This window comes from Stigmatopora nigra, chromosome 5 (genome assembly GCF_051989575.1).
Source record: "Stigmatopora nigra isolate UIUO_SnigA chromosome 5, RoL_Snig_1.1, whole genome shotgun sequence".
Taxonomy (NCBI): Eukaryota; Metazoa; Chordata; class Actinopteri; order Syngnathiformes; family Syngnathidae; genus Stigmatopora; species Stigmatopora nigra.
In genome coordinates, this window is record NC_135512.1 from 16,120,768 (window position 1) to 16,142,500 (window position 21,733).

General features: G+C 45.1%; 1 protein-coding gene and 1 long non-coding RNA gene across 4 annotated transcripts in view; one reads left to right on the plus strand and one right to left on the minus strand.

Moving 5' to 3' along the window:
- Positions 1-754: 754 nt before the first annotated feature.
- Positions 755-14,937, minus strand: LOC144196386 (uncharacterized). Of its 2 annotated transcripts, none has more exons than XR_013326251.1 (3): positions 14,512-14,937; positions 6,225-6,330; positions 755-1,386 (listed from the first exon to the last, which is right to left on the minus strand). It is a non-coding gene; the product is annotated as an uncharacterized LOC144196386 (long non-coding RNA). The 2 variants fall into 2 exon arrangements; XR_013326252.1 differs by lacking the exon at positions 755-1,386 and adding an exon at positions 1,451-1,532.
- LOC144196385 (GDP-L-fucose synthase-like) overlaps positions 14,364-21,733 on the plus strand; it is a 16,182-nt gene continuing 8,812 nt past the window's right edge. Inside the window, exons 1-5 of one of the 2 annotated variants that reach the window (XM_077716510.1) lie at positions 14,364-14,418; positions 16,303-16,448; positions 16,560-16,674; positions 16,781-16,909; positions 20,669-20,742. In XM_077716510.1, the coding sequence (XP_077572636.1) occupies positions 16,321-16,448; positions 16,560-16,674; positions 16,781-16,909; positions 20,669-20,742 (446 nt within the window). In that variant the 5' untranslated portion in view covers positions 14,364-14,418; positions 16,303-16,320. Of the gene's footprint in view, positions 14,419-14,444; positions 15,359-16,302; positions 16,449-16,559; positions 16,675-16,780; positions 16,910-20,668; positions 20,743-21,733 lie in introns of those variants that run through there. The other variant, XM_077716512.1, reaches the window with a different exon arrangement.

A 21,733-nucleotide genomic window follows, 5' to 3' on the forward strand; every position in this document is an offset into this window, starting at 1 on the left:
ATACGGTAAAACCCCCTCCCAGAAAGGTGTCCAAATGAACACCCACAAAATACAGGAAATAGGTTCGAAGGATGCCACTGTTAAACTGATGTAATATAATCTAGACAGGGGAATAACTGTGTCTTAATGCACAAACTATATGTATACCCCGGGGTGTCTAAACTTATCTCAAGTCCCCCTATGCAACCCAAAATCATGAACAACACATACAAAATATAACAGGGAGTAATGTACCCACAAGCCTACAATTCAGCAGTTCAGCAACAAAAAAGGGGGGAACTGACATTTGAAAAGGGTTTAAATAAGGGCAGGAGGGAATCTTGATTGGAGGAGGGGATGATTGGGGAAGGAGTTGCAGCTGGGTTGGCCTGGGCAGGGCTTCGTCACAGGGTTGGAGCCACAGCTGCAGGAACCTGTAAAGAAAAGAAAGCACACACCTCCTACATAGTGTGTGTGCAGGCTTCCAGCCGTAACAAAGGACAATGGTTTGTGTTCGTCGTCGTCGGCGGGTCGACTCTTCCACCACGCCACGCCGAGACTTAACCTTCGGCGCTTCGTGGATTGTAAAGCCAGTTGGCCAGCATATCCCACATGCCCCCTCAATGTCAACACTCAATTCTAAAGGCAGCCAAATGTGATAAATTTCCTTGAAACGTAGCGAGTTACACACAGATTTTATTTTGTAAATTTGAAAACTATTAATAACTGGATTTACGAAATATATTGCAATAATTTTCATTTTTTATTTATTTTTTATTTATTTCTGTGGCGAAAATTTAAATATAATTATTTTCTGCAGCCTAAACTAAAATACATTTATTTATTGAGACAAATATAACAAAAAATATTATTTTCCAGGCCCTGCCACAAAGGTCTACCCAATGGGCGAATGCCTAGTTGGGAAAACACAGAGCAGTCGATAAAGCCCTCGTCCACTCCACAATTGACCATTTCGGTGGCCTCGTTCCTCTGTCCCTCCCAGGAAAGGGAGACCAGTACATAAGGCGATGGGAGGATTATCCAGTGGCAAGGCTAACCAACTCTTCTTTCTCTCTATTGGTGAGCCCTTGCTTTTACTGGACAAACTGGGCATGTCCAAGATGACCCTTCCGCCCGCTCTAAAAAGACGAAGCTGAGCGAAAACGATTGAAGTGTTCCTCCTCTGAGCCATGTGAGGCCTAGTTGCATTGGCTCTGACTTCAACCCGAGAGGTGTCGTTACGGCAGCCGGGGGAAACGTCGACTCTCTTCACTTAGGGTCATGTATGGGGCCCGCAAGGAAGCTTTGTCGCCGCTGTCTTCTGTTCTTAGAGTCGGGAGTCAATTCTTATTGCCAAATTGAAGAGAGGTCTGGAGAGGGATCATTGTCGTAACCGTGGTCGTGGTCCTAGGGCAAAAAATAGAGGTTGGATATCATGCAAAACAAAGCAAGGAGGTAACGCGAGAAGGTACCTAGCAGTGAACTGTTTTAGACGAGTGGTTAGCCCGCCGGCCTCACAGGTCTGGCATCCTGGGGTCAATCCAGATTTTTTTCTGATAGAGTGATTGGAACAGATACTTCTTTGTCACAAAAAAACATTCATTAAGTTTGGTTCTTTTATGACTATCATGTGTGAACAGAAAAAAAAGTGGTCAAATATTTGGTAACATGTCCCTTGGTCATTTTCACTTCAATTAGGCGCTTTTGGTGGCCATCCAAAATATTCTGGCACTCCTCTTGACAGAATTGGTGCAGTTCGATTAAATTTGATGGCTTTCTGACATGGACTTGTTTCTTTAGCATTGTCCACAAGTTCTCAATGGGGTTTAAGTCAGAACTTTGGGAAGGCCATTCGGAAACATTAATTCCAGCCTGATTTAGCCATTTCATTTCCACTTTTTATGTGTTTGGTGTCATTGTCCTGTTGCAACACCCAACTGCGCCCAAGACCCAATCTTGGCTGATGACTTTAGGTTATCTTGAAGAATTTGAAGGCAAACATTCTTCTTCATTATCCCATTTACTGTCTGTAAAGCACCAGTTCCATTGCCAGCAAAACAGCGCCACAGGATGATACTACCACCACGGTGCTTGACTTTAGGCATGGTATACTGGGGGTTAAAGGCCTCACCCTTTCTCCTCCAAATATATTGCTGCGCATTATTTAGGCCAAACAGCTCAATTTTTGTTTCATCTGACCACAGAACTGTCCTCCAGAAGGTCTTATCTTTGCTCATGTGATCAGCAGCAAACTTCAGTCGAGCCTTAATGTGCTGATTTTGGAGCAAGAGCTTCCTTCTTGTACGGAAGCCTCGCCATCCATGGCGATGCAAACATGCTTGACTGTGGACACTGACAACCGTGTTCCAGCACCTTCTAATTCTTGGCATATCTGCTTTTTGGTGATTCTCGGTTGAATCTTCACCCTCCTGACCGATTTTCTCTCAGCGTCAGGCGATAGCTTTCATTTTCTTCCTGATCGTGTCACAAAACAGTGCCATGCACTTTATACTTACAAACAATTGTTTGCATTGTTGCTCTTGGGACCTGCTGTCAGGAGCGGCTCATTTGCCCCTCCTGGCTTGACGTCATTTTCAGTTCAGCTGTGTTCAATTACTGGATTACGTTTCCTGAGTTATTTAAGGGCTATGGTTAGTGTTAGTCGTCGTCGGATCGACTTCTTATCATGCTGACGTCACTACGCCGAGACGTAGCCTATGGCGCTCTATGATATATCACATGTTTTGTTTCAGTTGTTTTTGGTTGATTCAAGCCCCTGTTGTTTTGTAAGTTGTGTTGGGTTATTAAACCAAGCATTCAATGAGAACAGAACAGTCTCCATCTGTCCAGCGTCACCGCGTATGGGTAACAGTTCCCCCGGTCGCACCACTCTACATGGCGCGACCGTAACAGATCGACCCGACCAAATGGACCCACTCGCGCCGACGCGCTTGTCGATGCCAGTCATCCTCCTTCAAGCCAGCCGACCACATGGAATTAATGGGAAGGCCCTCGAGCTCACATGGGGAGTTCAATATGGACACACCGTGGGGGAGGCACCTCAAGCAGGTATTTGCAGCACAGGAATCTCGACTAAGAGAAAATTCAGATTCTCCACCCACTCCTACTCCCTCCCACCGCCCAGCCCGTCGTACTGGACTGCCTGAACAGTTAAATCAATATGCCCAGGAGCCGACAACCACAGTTAATCGCCTATGTTATTTGATGTCAAGAATCAACAGATCTTTTTCACAATGGAGGGACTCTGATTATTCTGAAGATGAGGACGACGGTGAGCTAATTGATTTTTTTGCTGGAGTTTCTGATTCAGGCAGTGATTTTTTTTACCAATTCGGGCCCTGATACGCTCCACCGGAGGAGGATGAGCCCTACCTTTTTTCCGATTATTCCAACCCGGATTACCCCGACACCGGCATCTGCATGGTCGGCGGGCCGCCTACAGTAGGCCACTGCGTGGGAGCCGGGGTGGAGGCTCAGGGAGGAGCTTTCGACCGCAGGCCGTCTTGTCAGGAAGGGGAGGCACAGCAGCAAGAGTTTTTACCTTGTCGTTTGGCCTTCTACAATGGACCACCACGAGGTGGCCTCCTCCTCCTTGACGCCCGGAGGAGGCGTCAAGCGCCACACCGTAGGGCGAAGCGGACGGAGGGCCTGGACATTCAAACCCCTGACCAAGTTCCTCGGCGGACCTCGCCCGTCCAAGCTCCTCGCCCGTCCAAGCTCCTCGCCCGACCTCGCCGTCCAAGCTCTTCGACCGACCTCGCCGTTCTAAGCTCCTTGGCTGACCTCGCCGTTCCAAACACCCCAAGTTCCCGTGCCGAGGCCACGCAAAGTACTCCCATTGACACTGGGCCCGCCAGTCGCACCCGTGCCGAAGCCACGAACCAGGCTTCCGGTGCCGCCCGGCCTTCCTAACACCGTTCTGCCTAGCACCGTTCTGCCTAGCACCGTTCTGCCTAGCACCGTTCTGCCAAGCACCGTTCTGCCAAGCAACGTTCTGCCAAGCAACGTTCTGCCAAGCAACGTTCTGCCAAGCAACGTTCTGCCAAGCACCGTTCTGCCAAGCACCGTTCTGCCAAGCACCGTTCTGCCAAGCACCGTTCTGCCAAGCACCGTTCTGCCAAGCACCGTTCTGCCAGGCACCGTTCTGCCAGGCACCGGTCTGCCAAGCACCGTTCTGCCAAGCACCGTTCTGCCAAGCACCGTTCTGACAAGCACCGTTCTGACAAGCACCGTTCTGGTCAGTACTGTTCTGGTCAGTACTGTTCTGGTCAGCACCTGCCCGCCCAGCGCCTACCCGCCCAGCGCCTACCCGCTCAGCGCCTACCCGCTCAGCGCCTACCCGCCCAGCGCCTGCCCGCCCAGCGCCTGCCCGCCCAGAAAGAGCGGCAATGTTCAGACGCCCTTGGATGATGGGGCCAGCGCCGGCAAGAGCGGCAATGCTCCGGGACGAGGGAGTTGGCGTCCCTCCGCGCAACCAGGGGAAGGTGCCCGACCGTTTCTGGCGTCTCCTAAGGGCAAGGACCTTGGCCAATACTATAAGGACCAGCGCGGACGCCTGTCGGACCGGGCACGATCACTCTCTGCCACCGGCCGGCGCATATGCCCGCCAGACAGGTGTCTAAGATCCGTCCCTTAAAGGGGAGGGACTGTCAGGAGTGGAATTACTTTATTATGTTTTTATGGGTTATTTAAGGACTATGGTTTGTGTTCGTCGTTGTCGGATCGACTCTTCGGATCATGCGGACGTCACTTCCACCACGCCACGCCGAGACGTAACCTTCGGCGCTTTGTGGGATATCATGTTTCTTTTCAGATAGATTTGGTTGTTTTAAACGTTTTTGTTGAGTTATTAAACAAACCCTACAAATGAAAACGAACGGCCTCCTTCCCTCTGGCGTCACCGCACATGGGTAACGTTTCCCCCGGTCACGCCAGGCTACATGGCGCAACCGTAACATATTCAAGCAATGTTTGGGTGATATTTTTGTTAAAAACAATGTAAACCAAAGTGAAATATGATGAAAATTAAAGCTCACAAAATAGCGGTGCTGTTGTATAGTTCATGCAATTAACTTCAAGCGGAAATGACGAGGCAGAAGCACTGCAGTGTCCACTGGAGAAGGTATGGATTTTTCAAATCTCCAGATTGTAATGATTAAAACTACCACAAGAGAGCAGCAAGTTGACATATTTCTGGTAAGGCATACTCGTTGATAATCCTTGCAAATGCTTAAAGCTTGAGCTCACACACTTAGAGAAGGTAAAGAAGTTCAATCAGTCGCCCGTTACTATTCGACAGACGTTTCTGGCCACCATAAAAAAATTCTACTTTCTACGATGCACGGTTTGGATAAACGTAGCATGAGAATGTAAACATAAAACATCCACCATCCGTTAATCATGCTTTATCTATTCTATAAAATCCTTAAAAAGCGTGATTCATGCAAGGCTGTGTGTGTGTGTGTGTGCGTGTGCACCTGGAAACTCGCTGGTGGAAATTCTCCCAAAAATGACATTTGTAAATGACGTGGAAAGGCGTCTTAATTTACGACCATTCAGTCGCGCGGTGCGTTTGGGCACATCATGTAAAAACAACGATTCATAGATCTATTCTGCTTTCAGCTTTAACAAATAAAAGATTGAGTTTACACACTAAGAGAAGATTAAGAAATGTGTCTATTAGGATCCGACAGCCGTTTCTGGCCACCATAAAAAATGTCAACTCTTTACGATGCACGGTTTGGACAAACAGCAAGAGAATCTTAACATACACAAACACACACACACACAAACACACTCGCACACAAACACACACACAAACACACTCACTCACACACACACACATATCCATCCATAAATCACGGTTAGTGTTATAGATCAAGGTTTTTGAACCGACAAAATCGTTTTTTTCCCGATAAACTGGAAAGTGCTCATTAAAACAAAATAATAACAATTTATGCTATATAATATTGTATTTGTGTTGGAAATTTGAAAAAAGTTATTTTGTATTAAATCTCCATTTTGAAAGGGAGAATTGAGCACTGGTCTGTAACGTTACTGAATGACCAAGACTCCCCAAAGCACACAGGGACAATCAAAAACCATGGCTCACAAGGCATGGATCCATCCAGTCTCCGTTTGAGCAATGGACTAAAGAGGTACTATTTATTTAATATGAAATAAAACTAAAAGCATTATTAATTTTAAAACATAGCATATCTTACCCTCCTAGAACTTCATCTCTGTTGATGGAGTAGTAGGCAGTTATTTGATGAGGTTTGGGAGTCACTATGCGATGGTCAAAGGGTGCTGATGGAGGAGGACTGGAGTCTAAGGAAGAAAAAAAATCATGCTGCTGATTTATAATCAAGCATGGATTCATGACAATTTTATTCATCATATATTTTCTTTTAACTGTTGTCAGTGATATAAAGTAAAATTATACTGTAGCTATTACCCCAAATGATTTTTCACATTAGTCCAAGCTAATAATAAAGGGTTATACAAGATAAACTTAAGAATATGTGGCTACTAATGTAATTGAATTTCAGAATAATTTTTGGTAAAGACTACCACTAATGTCATGGAGGGGTGTTCTTTATTCTTGCACAAGGAAACCAAGGCTTTACTCATTTTCAGTAAAAGGCTACAATTATATCACCCGTAAGTAGAACTGTACTACTTTGAGCTGGAATGTGGAGCGTTTAAGTTTGTTGGTGAAATACAGTTCCACCCAAACCACTTTCAGGTATAATTTTGGTCAAACAATTGTCAGATTGAAAAGCTCTAAAGTCCCAGTCCTGGTACTCTGAAAACTCTAAGAATTCACATTCATCAAGGCATCCTCCAATATGTTAATGTCAGTACCTGTGTGTACTCCTAAAATAGCACAATTTTCCTTTGCCAGTATATGTAACAATTCTGTCCATCTATGGATTAATTGTTAGGTTTCTTTCTATTAGCTTTGATGGTTTACTGAATTGTCCTACTGGGATAAACTTTGCACTGGCTATTACAAAAATCTATTGTGATTATATATTGATTTTATGCTTCTGTTACAAATGAGGATATATTCCAAGTTCTGGTGCATCAACTGTTGCACACTATTTTGGCGACAATAACTTGCATGTTCAAAGAAATCAAAGTTGTGGGTAAAGATGTTTCAATCTCAATATACTACGTAATCTTCAGTTTTACTTTGTTCGATCCTTAGTATGTTTGAACATGAAAACGGGAAAAGAATTGACCTTGATTTGCTAGTGTTGGAATGACACTTTATTTTATATCATGCTTCAAAAAATGTAGTGGATCACCACCTCCACCCATGAGTGCTGGGCCTAAATTGACCATAATCTTCCGTTTTGTAGTGATGCGTGTTGCATTGGAGTGCATCCACTCTAGCCTAAAAGAGTCTTTCAGTCCAGCACGCCCTGGCACCCTGTGCCTCTTATTGCTAAGCTTTTGTTCTTTTTGCATGCTTCTTAAGCGTGTAAGGCAGGGGAGGGAAACCTAGGTATTCCACAAGGGCCGCAGTGGCTGTGTGTTTTAATTCCAGCCCATAAAGAGGACACCTTTTCACCAAATGGGTGTTCTACAAGTGTAATCAGTGGATACTCGAACAGTGATTTTTTTAACCAATTCGGGCCCCGATACGCACCACCAGAGGATGAAGACCCCTACCGTTTGTCCGATTATTCCTACCCAGATTACCCCGACCAGCATCTGCATGGTGGGCTGGCCACCTACAATGGGCCACCACATGACGGCGGAGGTGCTGTACCATCCTCCCGGAGGAGGCGGCGAGTGCCGCAGGGCAAAGGGGAAGGAGGGCCTGGACACTCGAGCACCTGACCGAGTTCCTCGCTCGACCTCGCCCGTCCAAGCTCCTTGCCCAATCTCGCCCGTCCAAGCTCCTTGCCCGACTTCGTCCATCCAAGCTCCTCACCTGATCTCACCCATCCAAGCTCCTCACCCGACCTCGCTCGTCCCAGCTCCTCGGCCAACCTCGCTCGTCCAAGCTCCTCGGGCGACCTCGGCCGTCCGAGCTCCTCGCTCAACCTTGCACCGTTCTGCCAAGCACCGTTCTGCCAAGCACCGTCACCTGCCCGCCCAGCGGCGTTCTGCCAAGTACCGTCGCCTGCCCGCCCAGCGCCTACACGCCCGGAAGCGGCGGGAATGCTCTAGCACCCCTGGATGACGGGGCCGGCGACGGCGAGAGCGGCAATGCTGCGGCACCCTTGGATGACGGGGCCGGCGATGGCGAGAGCGGCAATACTCCGGCACTCCTGGACGACGGGGCCGGCAACGGCAAGAGCGACAATGCTCCGGCGCTCCTGGACGACAGGGCCGGCGACGGTGAGAGCGGCGCTCCGGCGCCCCTGCACGATGGGGCCGGCGACACTCCAGTACCCCTGGAGGAGGGAGTTGGCGGCCCTCCGAGCAACCAGGGTAAGGTGCCCGGCCGTTCTAAGATTCTGGTGTCTCTTAAGGGCAGGGGGCTTGGCCAACACTTAAAGGACCAGCGAGGACGCCCGTCGAACCGGCCACGATCACTCCCTGCCACCGACCAATGTGGACGCCCGCCGGACCGGCCACGCTCACTCCTCGTCCACCGACCGCTTCCTCGTCTCATTTCTGGCTGGCATGGACGCCTGCCGGACCGGCCACTCCTCGTCAACAGTCGGCACGGACGCCCGCCGGACCGACCACTGCCTCGTCTCGTTTCTGGCCAGTGTTTGGCGCCCGCCGGACCGGCCACGCTCACTCCTCGTCACCGGCCGGTGCGGACACCTGCTGGACCAACCGCTTCCTCGTCTCTTATCTCGTTGGCATGGACGCCCGCCAGACCGGCCATTCCTCGTTAACAGTCGGCACGGACGCCCGCCGGACCAAGCACTGCCTCGTCCCGTTTCTGGCCAGCGCGGACGCCCGCCGGACCGGCCACGGCCACGGCTCGTCACCGGCCGGCGCGGACGCCCGCCGGGCCAATCACTGCCTCTTCTTGTTTCGGGCCGGCGCGGACGCCTGCCGGAACGGCCATGCCCACGCCTTGTCACCGGCCGGCGCGGACGCCCGCCGGACCGACCACTTCTTTGTCTCGTTTCAGGCTGCCGTGGACGCCCCCCGGATGACGCCACATGGCGTGACCGTAACACCTGCAGCTGCTCTGAAATGGCTCCAAGTGCCTTTTCTGTTCAAGTGAAGGATTCGCTTTTTCAGATCCATGCTAAGCTCCTTTGACTTTGTCATCGTAGCGTTTGTGGCCGTTTGCATCCAATGAGCCCTATTTAAATGGCCTCAGAGAAGTCACCAGCTGTAGTCACTCATAATCAATAACAAGAAATTAAGATGCCATGCTATGAAGCTCATTTCGCTGACAACTTTTTAAGTCACCAAAATTGCAAATTTGTGTTGCTCTATGTATATTTTTGACCCAGCAGACTGGATCACGTTTTCTGTTAACCCACAATAAAGTCATAAAAGAACCAAACTTCATGAATGTTTTTTTGTGACAAAGAAGTATCTGTTCCAATCACTCTATCAGAGAAAAATCTGAGGTGTAGAAATATCTGGAAACTCAAGAAAGCCATGACATTATGTTCTTCACAGGTGTATGTAAACTTTTGGCCACAACTGTATATAGCTTGCATCTGATAAGCATTATATTAAAGCGAAGTCCTCTACAGCCATTTCTTGCTTTGAAAAGGTGTGCCTGTGATTTATGGTGGCTGTTCCAATTTAGCTCACTCATCGTGCTTACTACATTTCCTGCCAACTAGGACTTACATATCTGATTTATGCAACATTTGAAACTCACATGCCCATTACACAACCTGCATAACATTGGCTTTGGCTCACAGTCATAGGGGAAGGTTGCAATGCTACTCTGCCAAATTCAAAATAAAATAACCGACACAGAAAATGTATTGATGTTTTGTAAGATTTCATACCTTTGCAATATTTTGTATATATAGAAACATTCGGAAGTAGATGTACCACCGTACTATACTGTGGAACACTAACAACACTTCCCAAATTCCAAATCCTGTCCACCTTGATATTCGATTAAATCTAAAATTTAAATTTAAATTATATCTTGTACCCAATTTTGTCATTAATTCAATTTTTCGTACCACAAGAGTCCCGGGGGGAGGGCGCTGGAAACCCATCCCGGTCAACTCTGGGCAGTAGGCAGGGGACACCCCGAGCTGGCGGCCAGCAAATCAGAGGCCACAAAGAAAATGGACAACCACCCATGTTCACTACCCCACCTAGGGGTAATCCAGTTTATTTAGTTTTAAACTAAATCAAACCTTGTGACCCCGAACACTTATTCCATCGTATAGTAAATAGCTGTTTTCCCATCTATCGTTATCTTCACAAAACCAGGACCTTTTACGTTATTGCAGATGCCATCATCTGCTACAGTTATGTATTGCATTTGGAATTCTCAATCGTTCTCACAAAATATGAATTTCTTTGGTCTCACACTGCACCATCTATCACTGTCAAATACTAGTACAACATTTTGCTTTTTTCCAAACTCCATTTATATGAAAAGCCTGAAGGTTCTCGTAACAATATCTCCTACTTGATTGCTGTCAAAGTAGTGGGAAGCAATTTCAGTTGATGTTAACCACTGTTGGATTAATTTTGTGATACTATGATATATGAGTGCATTTAGCCCTGTGACTAACACAAAGTCCTCAAATTCAGCATGCAAAATATCTCAGTTCTTTGCCAAATCCCCGGACATTTGCATGCCCTCCGGCGCCAGAATCACATTGTTTGCCATTGCTTCTAGTTGTAGCCAGCCACTTCTAACACCATGTTTGAGATCGTGACTTTAATTAAATGATTGGAAGCACGACAGTGCATACCATTTTGGATAGAACTGAGAACGTGCTATAATGGTGAACCACTAGATGTCATTATTGCTCAATATTAAGTACTATAATCTGTAACAACCTCGTGAATTAAGTGCAACGGAACTTTGCTTCAGTTTTTTGGTACAAAATTTTGTGCGTTATAATCGAATAAATACGGTAATCTAATTGATCAACATGGAAGATGCTATTGAGGAAGGTTTGCATTGGCGTGATGAAAAAAACTAGAAATTACAGAATGCTTGGAGCAGAAATTTCCACCTCTCCTCTCTGTTCATAGATGGATGTTGTTATTGCAACCCTTCCGGAGATTTAAAGTCCAGGTGGTGAGTTGTAAAACCTACTGATAACAATGAGTGGAGAGTTGTTAAATCAGGACGGCTAACTAGGATACATTCTGAGCGGAGCGCAGAAATAGTTGCAGTTTCGTAGGCACTTGATTTTGCTGAGGATCAACATCTATTCTGATTCTGCGTATGTTGCCATTGCAATTGTGCTTGAACTTCATAATTAGGCATCTAATGGATGCAACTGGGAAACCCCTGGCAAATAAAGACAACTGGTCAACATTGTTGACAAATTTGAGCAAGCACGGTGTTGGGGCTACTGGCCAAAACTTCAATAAACTCAAACACACACTGAGGCAGATGAAATGAAATTTAAAGGCTGCGTCTGCAGAGGCGGGGGATGCAAGCTCCTCAAAGCTATTTCCCCCCGAAAAGCTGCTTCAATAGTGTTTTTAATAGAGATAAGACATAAAAATGGCAGAAAAATGGAGGCGTTAATGCAAATGAAGGAGGTGGAGTACAAAAGGTGTAGTGCACATTTTAACCAATAGGTGTAAATACAATTCCATTCTAGTAACTTATAATACATCAGAGTGCAAAAGGGTTCAAGATTAAATATTAGAATACAATTCATATTTCACACACAGATATGTTGCAATAAATAAAGTGAACATTCCAAAATGGGCCTGGTGGTGCGAGTGGTTAGCGGGTCGGCCTCACAGCTCTGGGGTCCTGGGTTCAAATCCAGGTAATGTCCACCTGTGAGTAGTTTACATGTTCGCCCCGGGCTTGCATGGGTTTCCTCCAACATTCCACAAACATGTATGGTATGCTGATTAGACACTATAAATTGCCCATAGGCATGGGTGTGAGAGTGCATAGTTGTCCATCTCCTTGTGCCTGCGATTGGATGGCCACCGATTCAGGATGTTGTCCACCGAGTGGGAGAGAAGTTTGAATATTTGCTCTTCGTATATCAACTTCACATCAGAGATGCGGAAAATAATCAATTACCCAGTGCGTGGCAGGGAAGCAGCGAGATGCTAGAAGTCTATCCGCCATAGCGTCAGCCAGAAGGTGGGGTTGTCATCCCGAGATCTTCCCCTTGGGACTGAATCCAGGAAGCTGTCTCTCCGCTTCATCAGTCCGTATAAGATTGAACGTGTATAAAGCCATGTGCTGTGTGTCTAGAACTACCAAAAAAACGCTCCACACCCACCGACCTTCCTTGTTTCACAGATAGAGCCGGTCGATAAAAACAGCACGCTAGTGGTTTGTAATCTCTATTCTCGAACGTCGACGTGAGCATGATATTTAAAACTTCTATATTTATTTCTCTGACAGGCCGGTGGATTGGCAATGGTTGTTGGGTGTTCATCAGCCAAGCGGATGGTTAGCGCGTCGGCCTCACAATTCTGGGATCCTGGGTTCAAATCCAGGTCGGTACACCCATGTGGAGTTTGCATGTTCTCCCCAGGCCTGCACAGGTTTCTTCTGGGTACTCTGGTTTCCTGCCGCATTCCTAACACAGACATGGTAGGCTGGTTGGACACTGTAAATTGCCTGAAGGTATGAGTGTGAGCATGAATGGTTATCTGTCTCCTCGTGCCCTGTGATTGACTGGCCACTGATTCAGCCCGAAAATCTGCTGGGATAGGCTCCAACACCCCCCGTGACCCTTTGTTGGGTTAATTCTGTAATACTATTATATATGTGTGTGCATTTAATCATTTTTGTATGAAAGCTTTTTCAAATTGTCTGAAGAGATCTCGGGATCGTAACAAGTCACCGAGTTCTCGTTCCAAGGACTGTGTACTGGACTTCTACCCAGGGAAAGCAAATCTGGAAGGACGCGTAAGAAGATGTGTATGCATCCTGATTGCTATCCAAAAAACCTCCGGGATTACTCGCATATGTCATAAATCATGATGCTCTTTTCGCTTCTTTATGGAATTGTTTTGTCGAATGAAGGCTTGTTTGTTCAAATTTCAATGGAGTTTGTTTTAATTCCCCTTAATTGTTATTAATGAATACCTGATATGTTATGATTGTTGCAGTTGTTGTTTTATCTTACGCAGTTGGATTAACCAATAACCTTGTAATTGTTTTGATTTGTGGCCTTAAAGCTGGACGAGAAATGACTGCACGGGAGAGTAATCCAGGACGGAGACGAGGTCTGGATGTATTCTCACTTATAAGGTTGCTCATCAGAGAGGTTAATTTAATTAAATGTCAATAATTAAATCAGATGTCTGCCTGCATTGTTTTATAATTATATCAAAGTATAATTATTGATGAATCTAACACCCTTGTAAGGATAAAGTGGTTCAGATAATGAATGAATGTTCAACCAGCTTTCCAAGCATCCTTTGGGGAAATGGAAAGAAACTGGAGTAGCTGGAGAAAACCCACACCAGCCACTGGAAAATCCTGCAAAGTCCACACATTGAGTATCCTAGAACTACTAGGCTAACGCTTTAACAACTCGCCTACCGCCTGGGTCGCACCATCCCCACAACAAGGAGTGTAATTTGACATTTGGGCTTTCATTATTTTATTTTGTAAACCGCTTATCCTTAGAAAGGTGGCGGGGGTGCTGCAGCCTACCCTAGCTGACCGGGCACCAGGCGGGTGGTGATGCAGCCTATCCCAGTTTATCGGGCACCAGGCGGGGGGACACCCTTTTCGGTGGCCAGCCAATTGCAGTGCACAACGAGATTGACAACCATTCACGCTCACAATCATACCCCGGGGCAATTTTGAATGTTTAACCAGCCTACCTTGCATGTTTTTGGAATGTGGGAGGAAACCGGATAACCCGGAGAAACCCACGCAAGATGGGAGAACATACAAACTCCAAACTGTGAGGAACCACCTGGTATCACGTTGCCGTTTGGCGTGTGAGTCACTCGCGACCCATCATCGTGAATTGAAAGAGCTCTGCTCAATATCAAGCTGAATTTCAAATTGACATAGACGTTGCATATATAATATTTTCGTGGTGTTTAAAAATCCAACCAGAAATATAATGACTTATATTACTTTGTTCAAAAAAGCAGGCTGGATTTAAAATAATTCAGTGAGTTAAAAGTATTTTAATCAGTTGAGTCCACCGAGGCAAGATGGCCGTCATTCACTTACGCCGCCGACCCCACTTTTCCATACTTAGCCGACTGACTATATTTAATACGAACAGGAAAACCACCAACGTCGTGTGACGAACGAGTCCTGTTACACGAGTGGAGGTAATTGGTCTATTTGTTGTCACATGCTTACTAAAATGCCCAATTATTTATGTATTTTTTTTCGTTGAGGTTGACCACTTGGAACGTAATTACCTTCTTTCCTAAGCATAGTATTGGACTGTTCGTTCATTTTCTGAACCGCATTATCCTCACAGGGGTGGCGGTGGGTGCTGGAGCCCATTTCAGCTGACTTTCGGGCACGAAGCGTTGGACACCCTTACTCGGTGGTCAGCCGATCGCAGGGCACGAGGACACAGTCAACCACACTCGTACCTAGGGGCAATTTATACAAGCAGAAGGGCAAGGCTCCGCCAGTCCCACCTGCTTGGGCGGGGTTGTTATTGCGTGTGTTTGGGTCATCTATTTGGATTAGGATAGTGAAGGGCGGCCCGGTGGGCCGAGTGGTTAGCGCGTCGGCCTCACAGCTCTGGTTTCCTGGGTTCAAATCCAGGTCACATACATCTCTGTAGAGTTAGAATGTTCTCTCCGGGCCTGCGTGGGTTTTCTCTGGGTACTCCTGTTTCCTCCCACATTCCAGAAACAGGCATGGTAGGCTGATTGGACATTCTCCCTAGGTATGTGTGTGTGTGCATAATTGTCCGTCTCCTTGTGCGCTATGATTGGCTGGCCACCAATTCAGGGTGCCCGTCGCGACAGACAAAAAGTGTTTCAGGGAGCACCTGGAAACTTGCTGGCAGAAATTCTTCGTTTGTAAATGACATGGAAAGGCGTCCTACCTTGCAACTAAATTGGGCCAGTGCGGCCAGCACCATCGTGTCTCGCCGAGAGTTCCTGTCATGAGAGAAAAAAAAGTGTTCCTTGGAGAACTTGGAAACATGCTGGCGGAAATTCTTCCGAAAATGACGTCTATAAATGACATGGCAACGCGTCCTACCTTACAACTAATTTGGGTCAGCATAGCCAGCACCATCATATATCAGTGAGTCTTCCCGTCACGACAGAAAAAGTGTTCCGGGAAGCACCTACAAACTTGTTGGCGGAAATTCTTCTGAAAATGACATTTGTAAATGACGTGGAAAGGCGTCCTCCCGTCTGTCCAATCTGCCACGCGGTGCATTTAGGCACATAATGTAAAAACAACGATTCATACATCAACTCTGCTTTCAGATTTAACAAAAGATGGAGTTTACACACTTAGGGAAGGTGAAAAAACTCAATCACTCTTCCATTAGGATCCGTCAGCTGTTACTGGCCACCATAGAAAATGTCGACTCTACGATGCATAGAGAATAGCGAGAGAATCTTAACATAACCACACACACTCACACCCATGAATCACACTTTAGAACAGGGGTGTCAAACTCCCTTTGGTCTGCGGGCCGAATACAGCTTAATTTGAGATCAAGTGGGCCGGACCAGTAAACTCATTGCAAAATTACACAGAACTAACAATAAGGCCACTTTTTTCCCTTTGTATTAGTCACTAATACTAATAATTAGTGCAAAGAATGGGTAAATTATCAAAATATTTATTAAAAGAATTTTCCTTTTACAGTATGAACAAGAGAATAACATAAGAACATAAATAAATGTCAATTCATGTTGTCTGCATGCACTAAAACTACACATTTGAAAGAAAATTCATATTTTTTATACAATGCAGCTTTCTTCCCCGGGCCATACCAAACCACCAGACGGGCCGTATGTTTGACACCCCTGCTTTTGAAGGATTATTATAGACTAGTAGTGTATCCAGACAATTACGCTGTCAGCATACAACAGCGACATCTACAGAATCTTCAAATTAGTGCAAGGTTTATTTTCGCTTAATAAGGGGAATTGCAATCATTAATAAGGGGGACAATTGGCTGTGGTTGACAGGTATGGTTTGGCTAATTGTATAGTTTCATATTTTTCAACTAGAGCTGTCAGTGTGCTCTGATGAAGGTGTTAGTGACTGGAGGCTCTGGCTTGGTGGGATTGTCCATACAGCAAGTGGTCGAAGAAGAAAGGACTGGCTGCGAAGGTGAAGACTGGATCTTTCTCTCCTCCAAAGACGCTAACCTCACGTACGCACAGATTCAATCAACTTCTATTTGTAATGTTGCCAGAAAGAAACACAACCACTATGTTCCTCAAAAATATAATCAATTGTAACACATTTTCTTTCTATCTTTTAGGAGCTTGAAAGAAACACAGGATGTGTTTCAGAAACACCAGCCTACTCATGTTATTCACCTGGCTGCCATGGTGGGGGGGCTATTCAAGAATTTGAATCGTAACCTGGATTTTTGGGTATAAATGTTAAAAACCGTAATTTCATTGCAAATAGTTTCAGTTTCTCTCGCCAATTTACTCTCCCACCCTGAATAAAAATGTATGTTCTGTGTATTCTTTACAGAGAAATAACATCCACATCAATGACAATGTACTGCAAGCTGCACATGAAGTCGGTGTTGTTAAGGTTGTTTCCTGTCTATCTACCTGCATATTTCCTGACAAAACAACCTATCCCATAAATGAGACTATGGTAAATTGTGCTTTGTTACAATTAAATGTTTGCATACACTATGCCAGTGTTTTTCAACCTTTTTTGAGCCACGGCACATTTTTTACATTGGAAAAATTTGTGGCACACCACTAACCAAAAATTTTACAAAATGACACTCTGTATAGTATATTTACTACAGCACGGACACTGGACAATTACATCATATTTGCAGAAAACTATTAATAAATGTTAATTTAAAAAAAAAGGATATTGGATATTTTCTCACGGCACACCTGACGATCTCTCACGGCACACTAGTGTGCCACGGCACAGTGGTTGAAAATCACTGCACTATGCTAACACATTTACACATATTTTTTATCTCACTGTTTGAAATTGAATTGAATGCTTTTATTGTCATTATAATGTAATTTCATAGCTTTCACAATGCACAAATAACAGCAGACAGACCAATAAATCAATAAATAAGTAGTCCACGTGAGGTCAGCAGGGAGAAGCGTGCTTGTTCCGTCTGAAGTTCAGGATAAGTTCCATGGTTGGTTTTGGAGACATTCAGTGCAAAGTCACGTCAATTGCTGAGTCTATGAACGCAACAACATACCTGTCAACTTGTACGTTTTATACGTATGTTATACATTTTTTTACCATTTCAAATCATGCACGGCGTACATCGACTTTAGTACAGGGATTTATTTTAAATCGCCAATATTTATGAAAACCAATCTCAACAAGACCGTTCTGGCTAAAGTCCAGATCAGGGGTGGCCAACCAGTCAGAGACCAAGAGCCACATTTTTTACTGTGTTACCGCAAAGAGCCACATTTTTTACTGTGTTACCGCAAAGAGCCACATTTTTTACTGTGTTACCGCAAAGAGCCACATTTTTTACTGTGTTACCGCAAAGAGCCACATTTTTTACTGTGTTACCGCAAAGAGCCACATCACACACATACCTTTGCTCAGCCAGATGTATTGTAAATGTCACACACCAGCATAGTAATGACATAAATTGACTCCTACAGTACTAACAGCACAGGCCAGTCATTATCAACAATGAACATTGTGTGCACTGTCTCACACAGACAAACTCTCAGTTCAACCAAGTCCACAAACAAAAATATAATAATTTACAATAGCGTTTTTCTTTTAGTATGCATGTTACTTAGTGGGTATTCTGTCATAAAATCAGAGCCTATTTTTACGCAACATTTGCTCCTTGTGAGCTGTCATTTATTATGAATGGCTTTTAACTAGCGCGCCCACCACGTGGGTGTACACCTCGCTCTCCTTTTGGCTGCTCCCGGCTGAGCACTCTCGCCTTGGTATGCCTCGCAGGGGGTGTGACTTTTTCAGCCGACGGTCGCTCTTTAGGATACTTTTTGTGTGCGCGACGCCGTTCATTGTCGCTTCTGGTTCACGGGAGCTCTCCCACTTTGTTAAAAACGTTTATTCAAATGACCTTGCTCCTACTGGGAAACTTTGAGGTATTTTCATCCCAAGCACATGCGCATTGGACGAAAATACCGTATTGAACTCAAGCGAAGCGCACACCAAATAAAAATAAAACACAAATACAAACTTTGATATGGACGTAAGAGCCGCATGAAACCGGGCAAAGAGCCGCATGCGGCTCGGGAGCCGCGGGTTGGCCACCCCTGGTCCAGATAGTGTCGTAGGCTGGTAGCCAACGACGCGACGCTATTGTCACGGTATACCAGCAAAAATTATCCTCAATCGTATGTATTTTTTTTAGCAGTTCATACGGCAATATTGCTAAAGGATGACATGCGCATGCGTTGATATACATAGAGTAAATATCGTGGAAGTGAGCATGGAGGAGCCACCTAGTAAGAAACGAGTTCCCGCGAGTAAACATGCGTCGTATAGTGTTTGTCAGCAGAGCATATATATGTGAATGTATAAATAAATAAATAAATATATATATATATATATATATATATATATATATATATATATATATATATATATGTGTGTGTGTGTGTGTGTGTGTGTGCGTGCGTGCGTGCGTGCGTACGTACGTACGTACGTACATACGTACGTACATACGTACGTACATACGTACGTACATACGTACGTACATACGTACGTACATACGTACGTACATACGTACGTACACACGTACGTACATACGTACGTACACACGTACGTACACACGTACGTACACACGTACGTACACACGTACGTACACACGTACGTACACACGTACGTACACACGTACGTACACACGTACGTACACACGTACGTACACACGCACGTACACACGCACGTACACACGCACGTACACACGCACGTACACACGCACGTACACACGCACGTACACACGCACGTACACACGCACGTACACACGCACGTACACACGCACGTACACACGCACGTACACACGCACGTACACACGCACGTACACACGCACGTACACACGCACGTACACACGCACGTACACACGCACGTACACACGCACGTACACACGCACGTACACACGCACGTACACACGCACGTACACACGCACGTACACACGCACGTACACACGCACATACACACGCACATACACACGCACATACACACGCACATACACACGCACATACACACGCACATACACACGCACATACACACGCACATACACACGCACATACACACGCACATACACACGCACATACACACGCACATACACACGCACATACACACGCACATACACACGCACATACACACGCACATACACACGCACATACACACGCACATACACACGCACATACACACGCACATACACACGCACATACACACGCACATACACACGCACATACACACGCACATACACACGCACATACACACGCACATACACACGCACATACACACGCACATACACACGCACATACACACGCACATACACACGCACATACACACGCACATACACACACACACACATACACACATATACACACATACACACACACACACACACACATATACACACATATACACACATATACACACATATACACACATATACACACATATACACACATATACACACATATACACACATATACACACATATACACACATATACACACATATACACATATACACATATACACATATACACATATACACATATATACATATATACATATACGTAACTCAAATGAACGTTTTTCATAGGAATGAACTAAAAACAATTTAATTTTAATTTAATCCAACCATCTGAAAAACAAGATATCGGATTGTAATTTATTTTAGTTTGTTCTAATTCGCCGTCTGTTAACAAAGTATCAAATAACTAGAGAGACGGAAAGAGGCATGCGGGTGCTTTTTGCACGGCAACACGCTCGTAACATAACATAAACAAATTTAAATAAACTTGAATTACGAAAAGAAATGCAACGCTCATAGAGTTATTACATGTGGGAGTCGCGACCAGAGACATTACACAAGGGAGTTGTGAGGAGAGAATTGCCCATGATGTTCTTATGAGCAGCGTCTCGCGTCTGCTGTATTCTCGTATACAAAAAAAATAAAATAAAATTGTATCAAGATAAATATTTTCCACAAATTTTACTCTCATCTCATATTGCTCTTATGTCGGGGCACTTGTATGTCGAGGTACCACTGTATATATATTATATCAGCTTGGATAGGCTTCAGTACCCCTCGTGGCCCCAATGAGCATAAAGCGGTTCAGAAAATGAATGAATAAATGATTGATTTCTTTTACTTGACTCGTGCAGTGTTAATTTAACCTGAATGATTTTGCCTTCACAGATCCATAATGGGCCACCTCATGAATCCAACTTTGGGTACGCTTATGCAAAGAGAATGTTAGATGTTCAGAACAGGTAAAGCCAATCCGCCATATTCATTCACGCCTTTTCTTGTCATCTTTTTTAGGGGTTCCTGCTCCAAAATTTAATACATTACACATTACAGTGGTACCTTGTCATACAATCTTAATGGTTCCTTGGCTGTGCTCGTGTGTCAATTTACTCTCTAATTAACGTATCCCATATAGATAGATAGATAGATAGATAGATGGATTGGGTAAGTTGGGATGGTAGTGGTTCCGGTGGGTGGGTAGGTTGGATGGATGGATGGAACTTGTTATTCTAAATGAATGTTGTTCTCAGTAACCGGCCGTATATAGCCCGCGGGCCGAGGTTGGGAGGGAGGCAGGAAGGTAGTTAGGTAGGTAGTTAGGTACGTGGGTGTGGGTGTATGTATATATGATTTTAGTTTTTTTGCCGCGTCTCTTTCGTCTATAACAGATATCTACGAGCACCTATTGTGAGGACATTTTCAGAATGAAGGGAAGACAAAAGCAAATAGCCCATCGATAGTGAAAGTCAGGGTGGAGGCGGGGCAAACAGGGCCAACCCGGCCGGGAGAGGATAGGTATAAAAATGTAAAACAAAATTAGAACTAAATATTGTTTATGTTATATTACGATTCACCGGTGCAAAAAGCCTCCCCCGCTTGCCCGCGCCCCCATCTGTCTCTCTCTCTCTCTAGCCTCCGTGAAATCCATCTAATTTAGACACATTTTAGTAATATTAAACCACTAGTTGTTACTTTGTTAATAAATGGCAAATTAGGAGAAAAAAAACTTTTTTCCAATCCAATATTCTGTCTTTGGTGTGTTTTCAGAAGGTTGGAACGAATTAATTTGTTTCAAAGGGAAATGTTTATTCGAGTTACAAGTATCTCGACATACGAGCTCAGTCCCGGAACAAATTAAGCTTGTATCTCGAGGTACCACTCTACCTATCTCAGTGCTTCTCAATTATTTTCTGTTAGGCCCCCCCTAGCAAGAAGATAACTATTCGCGCCCCC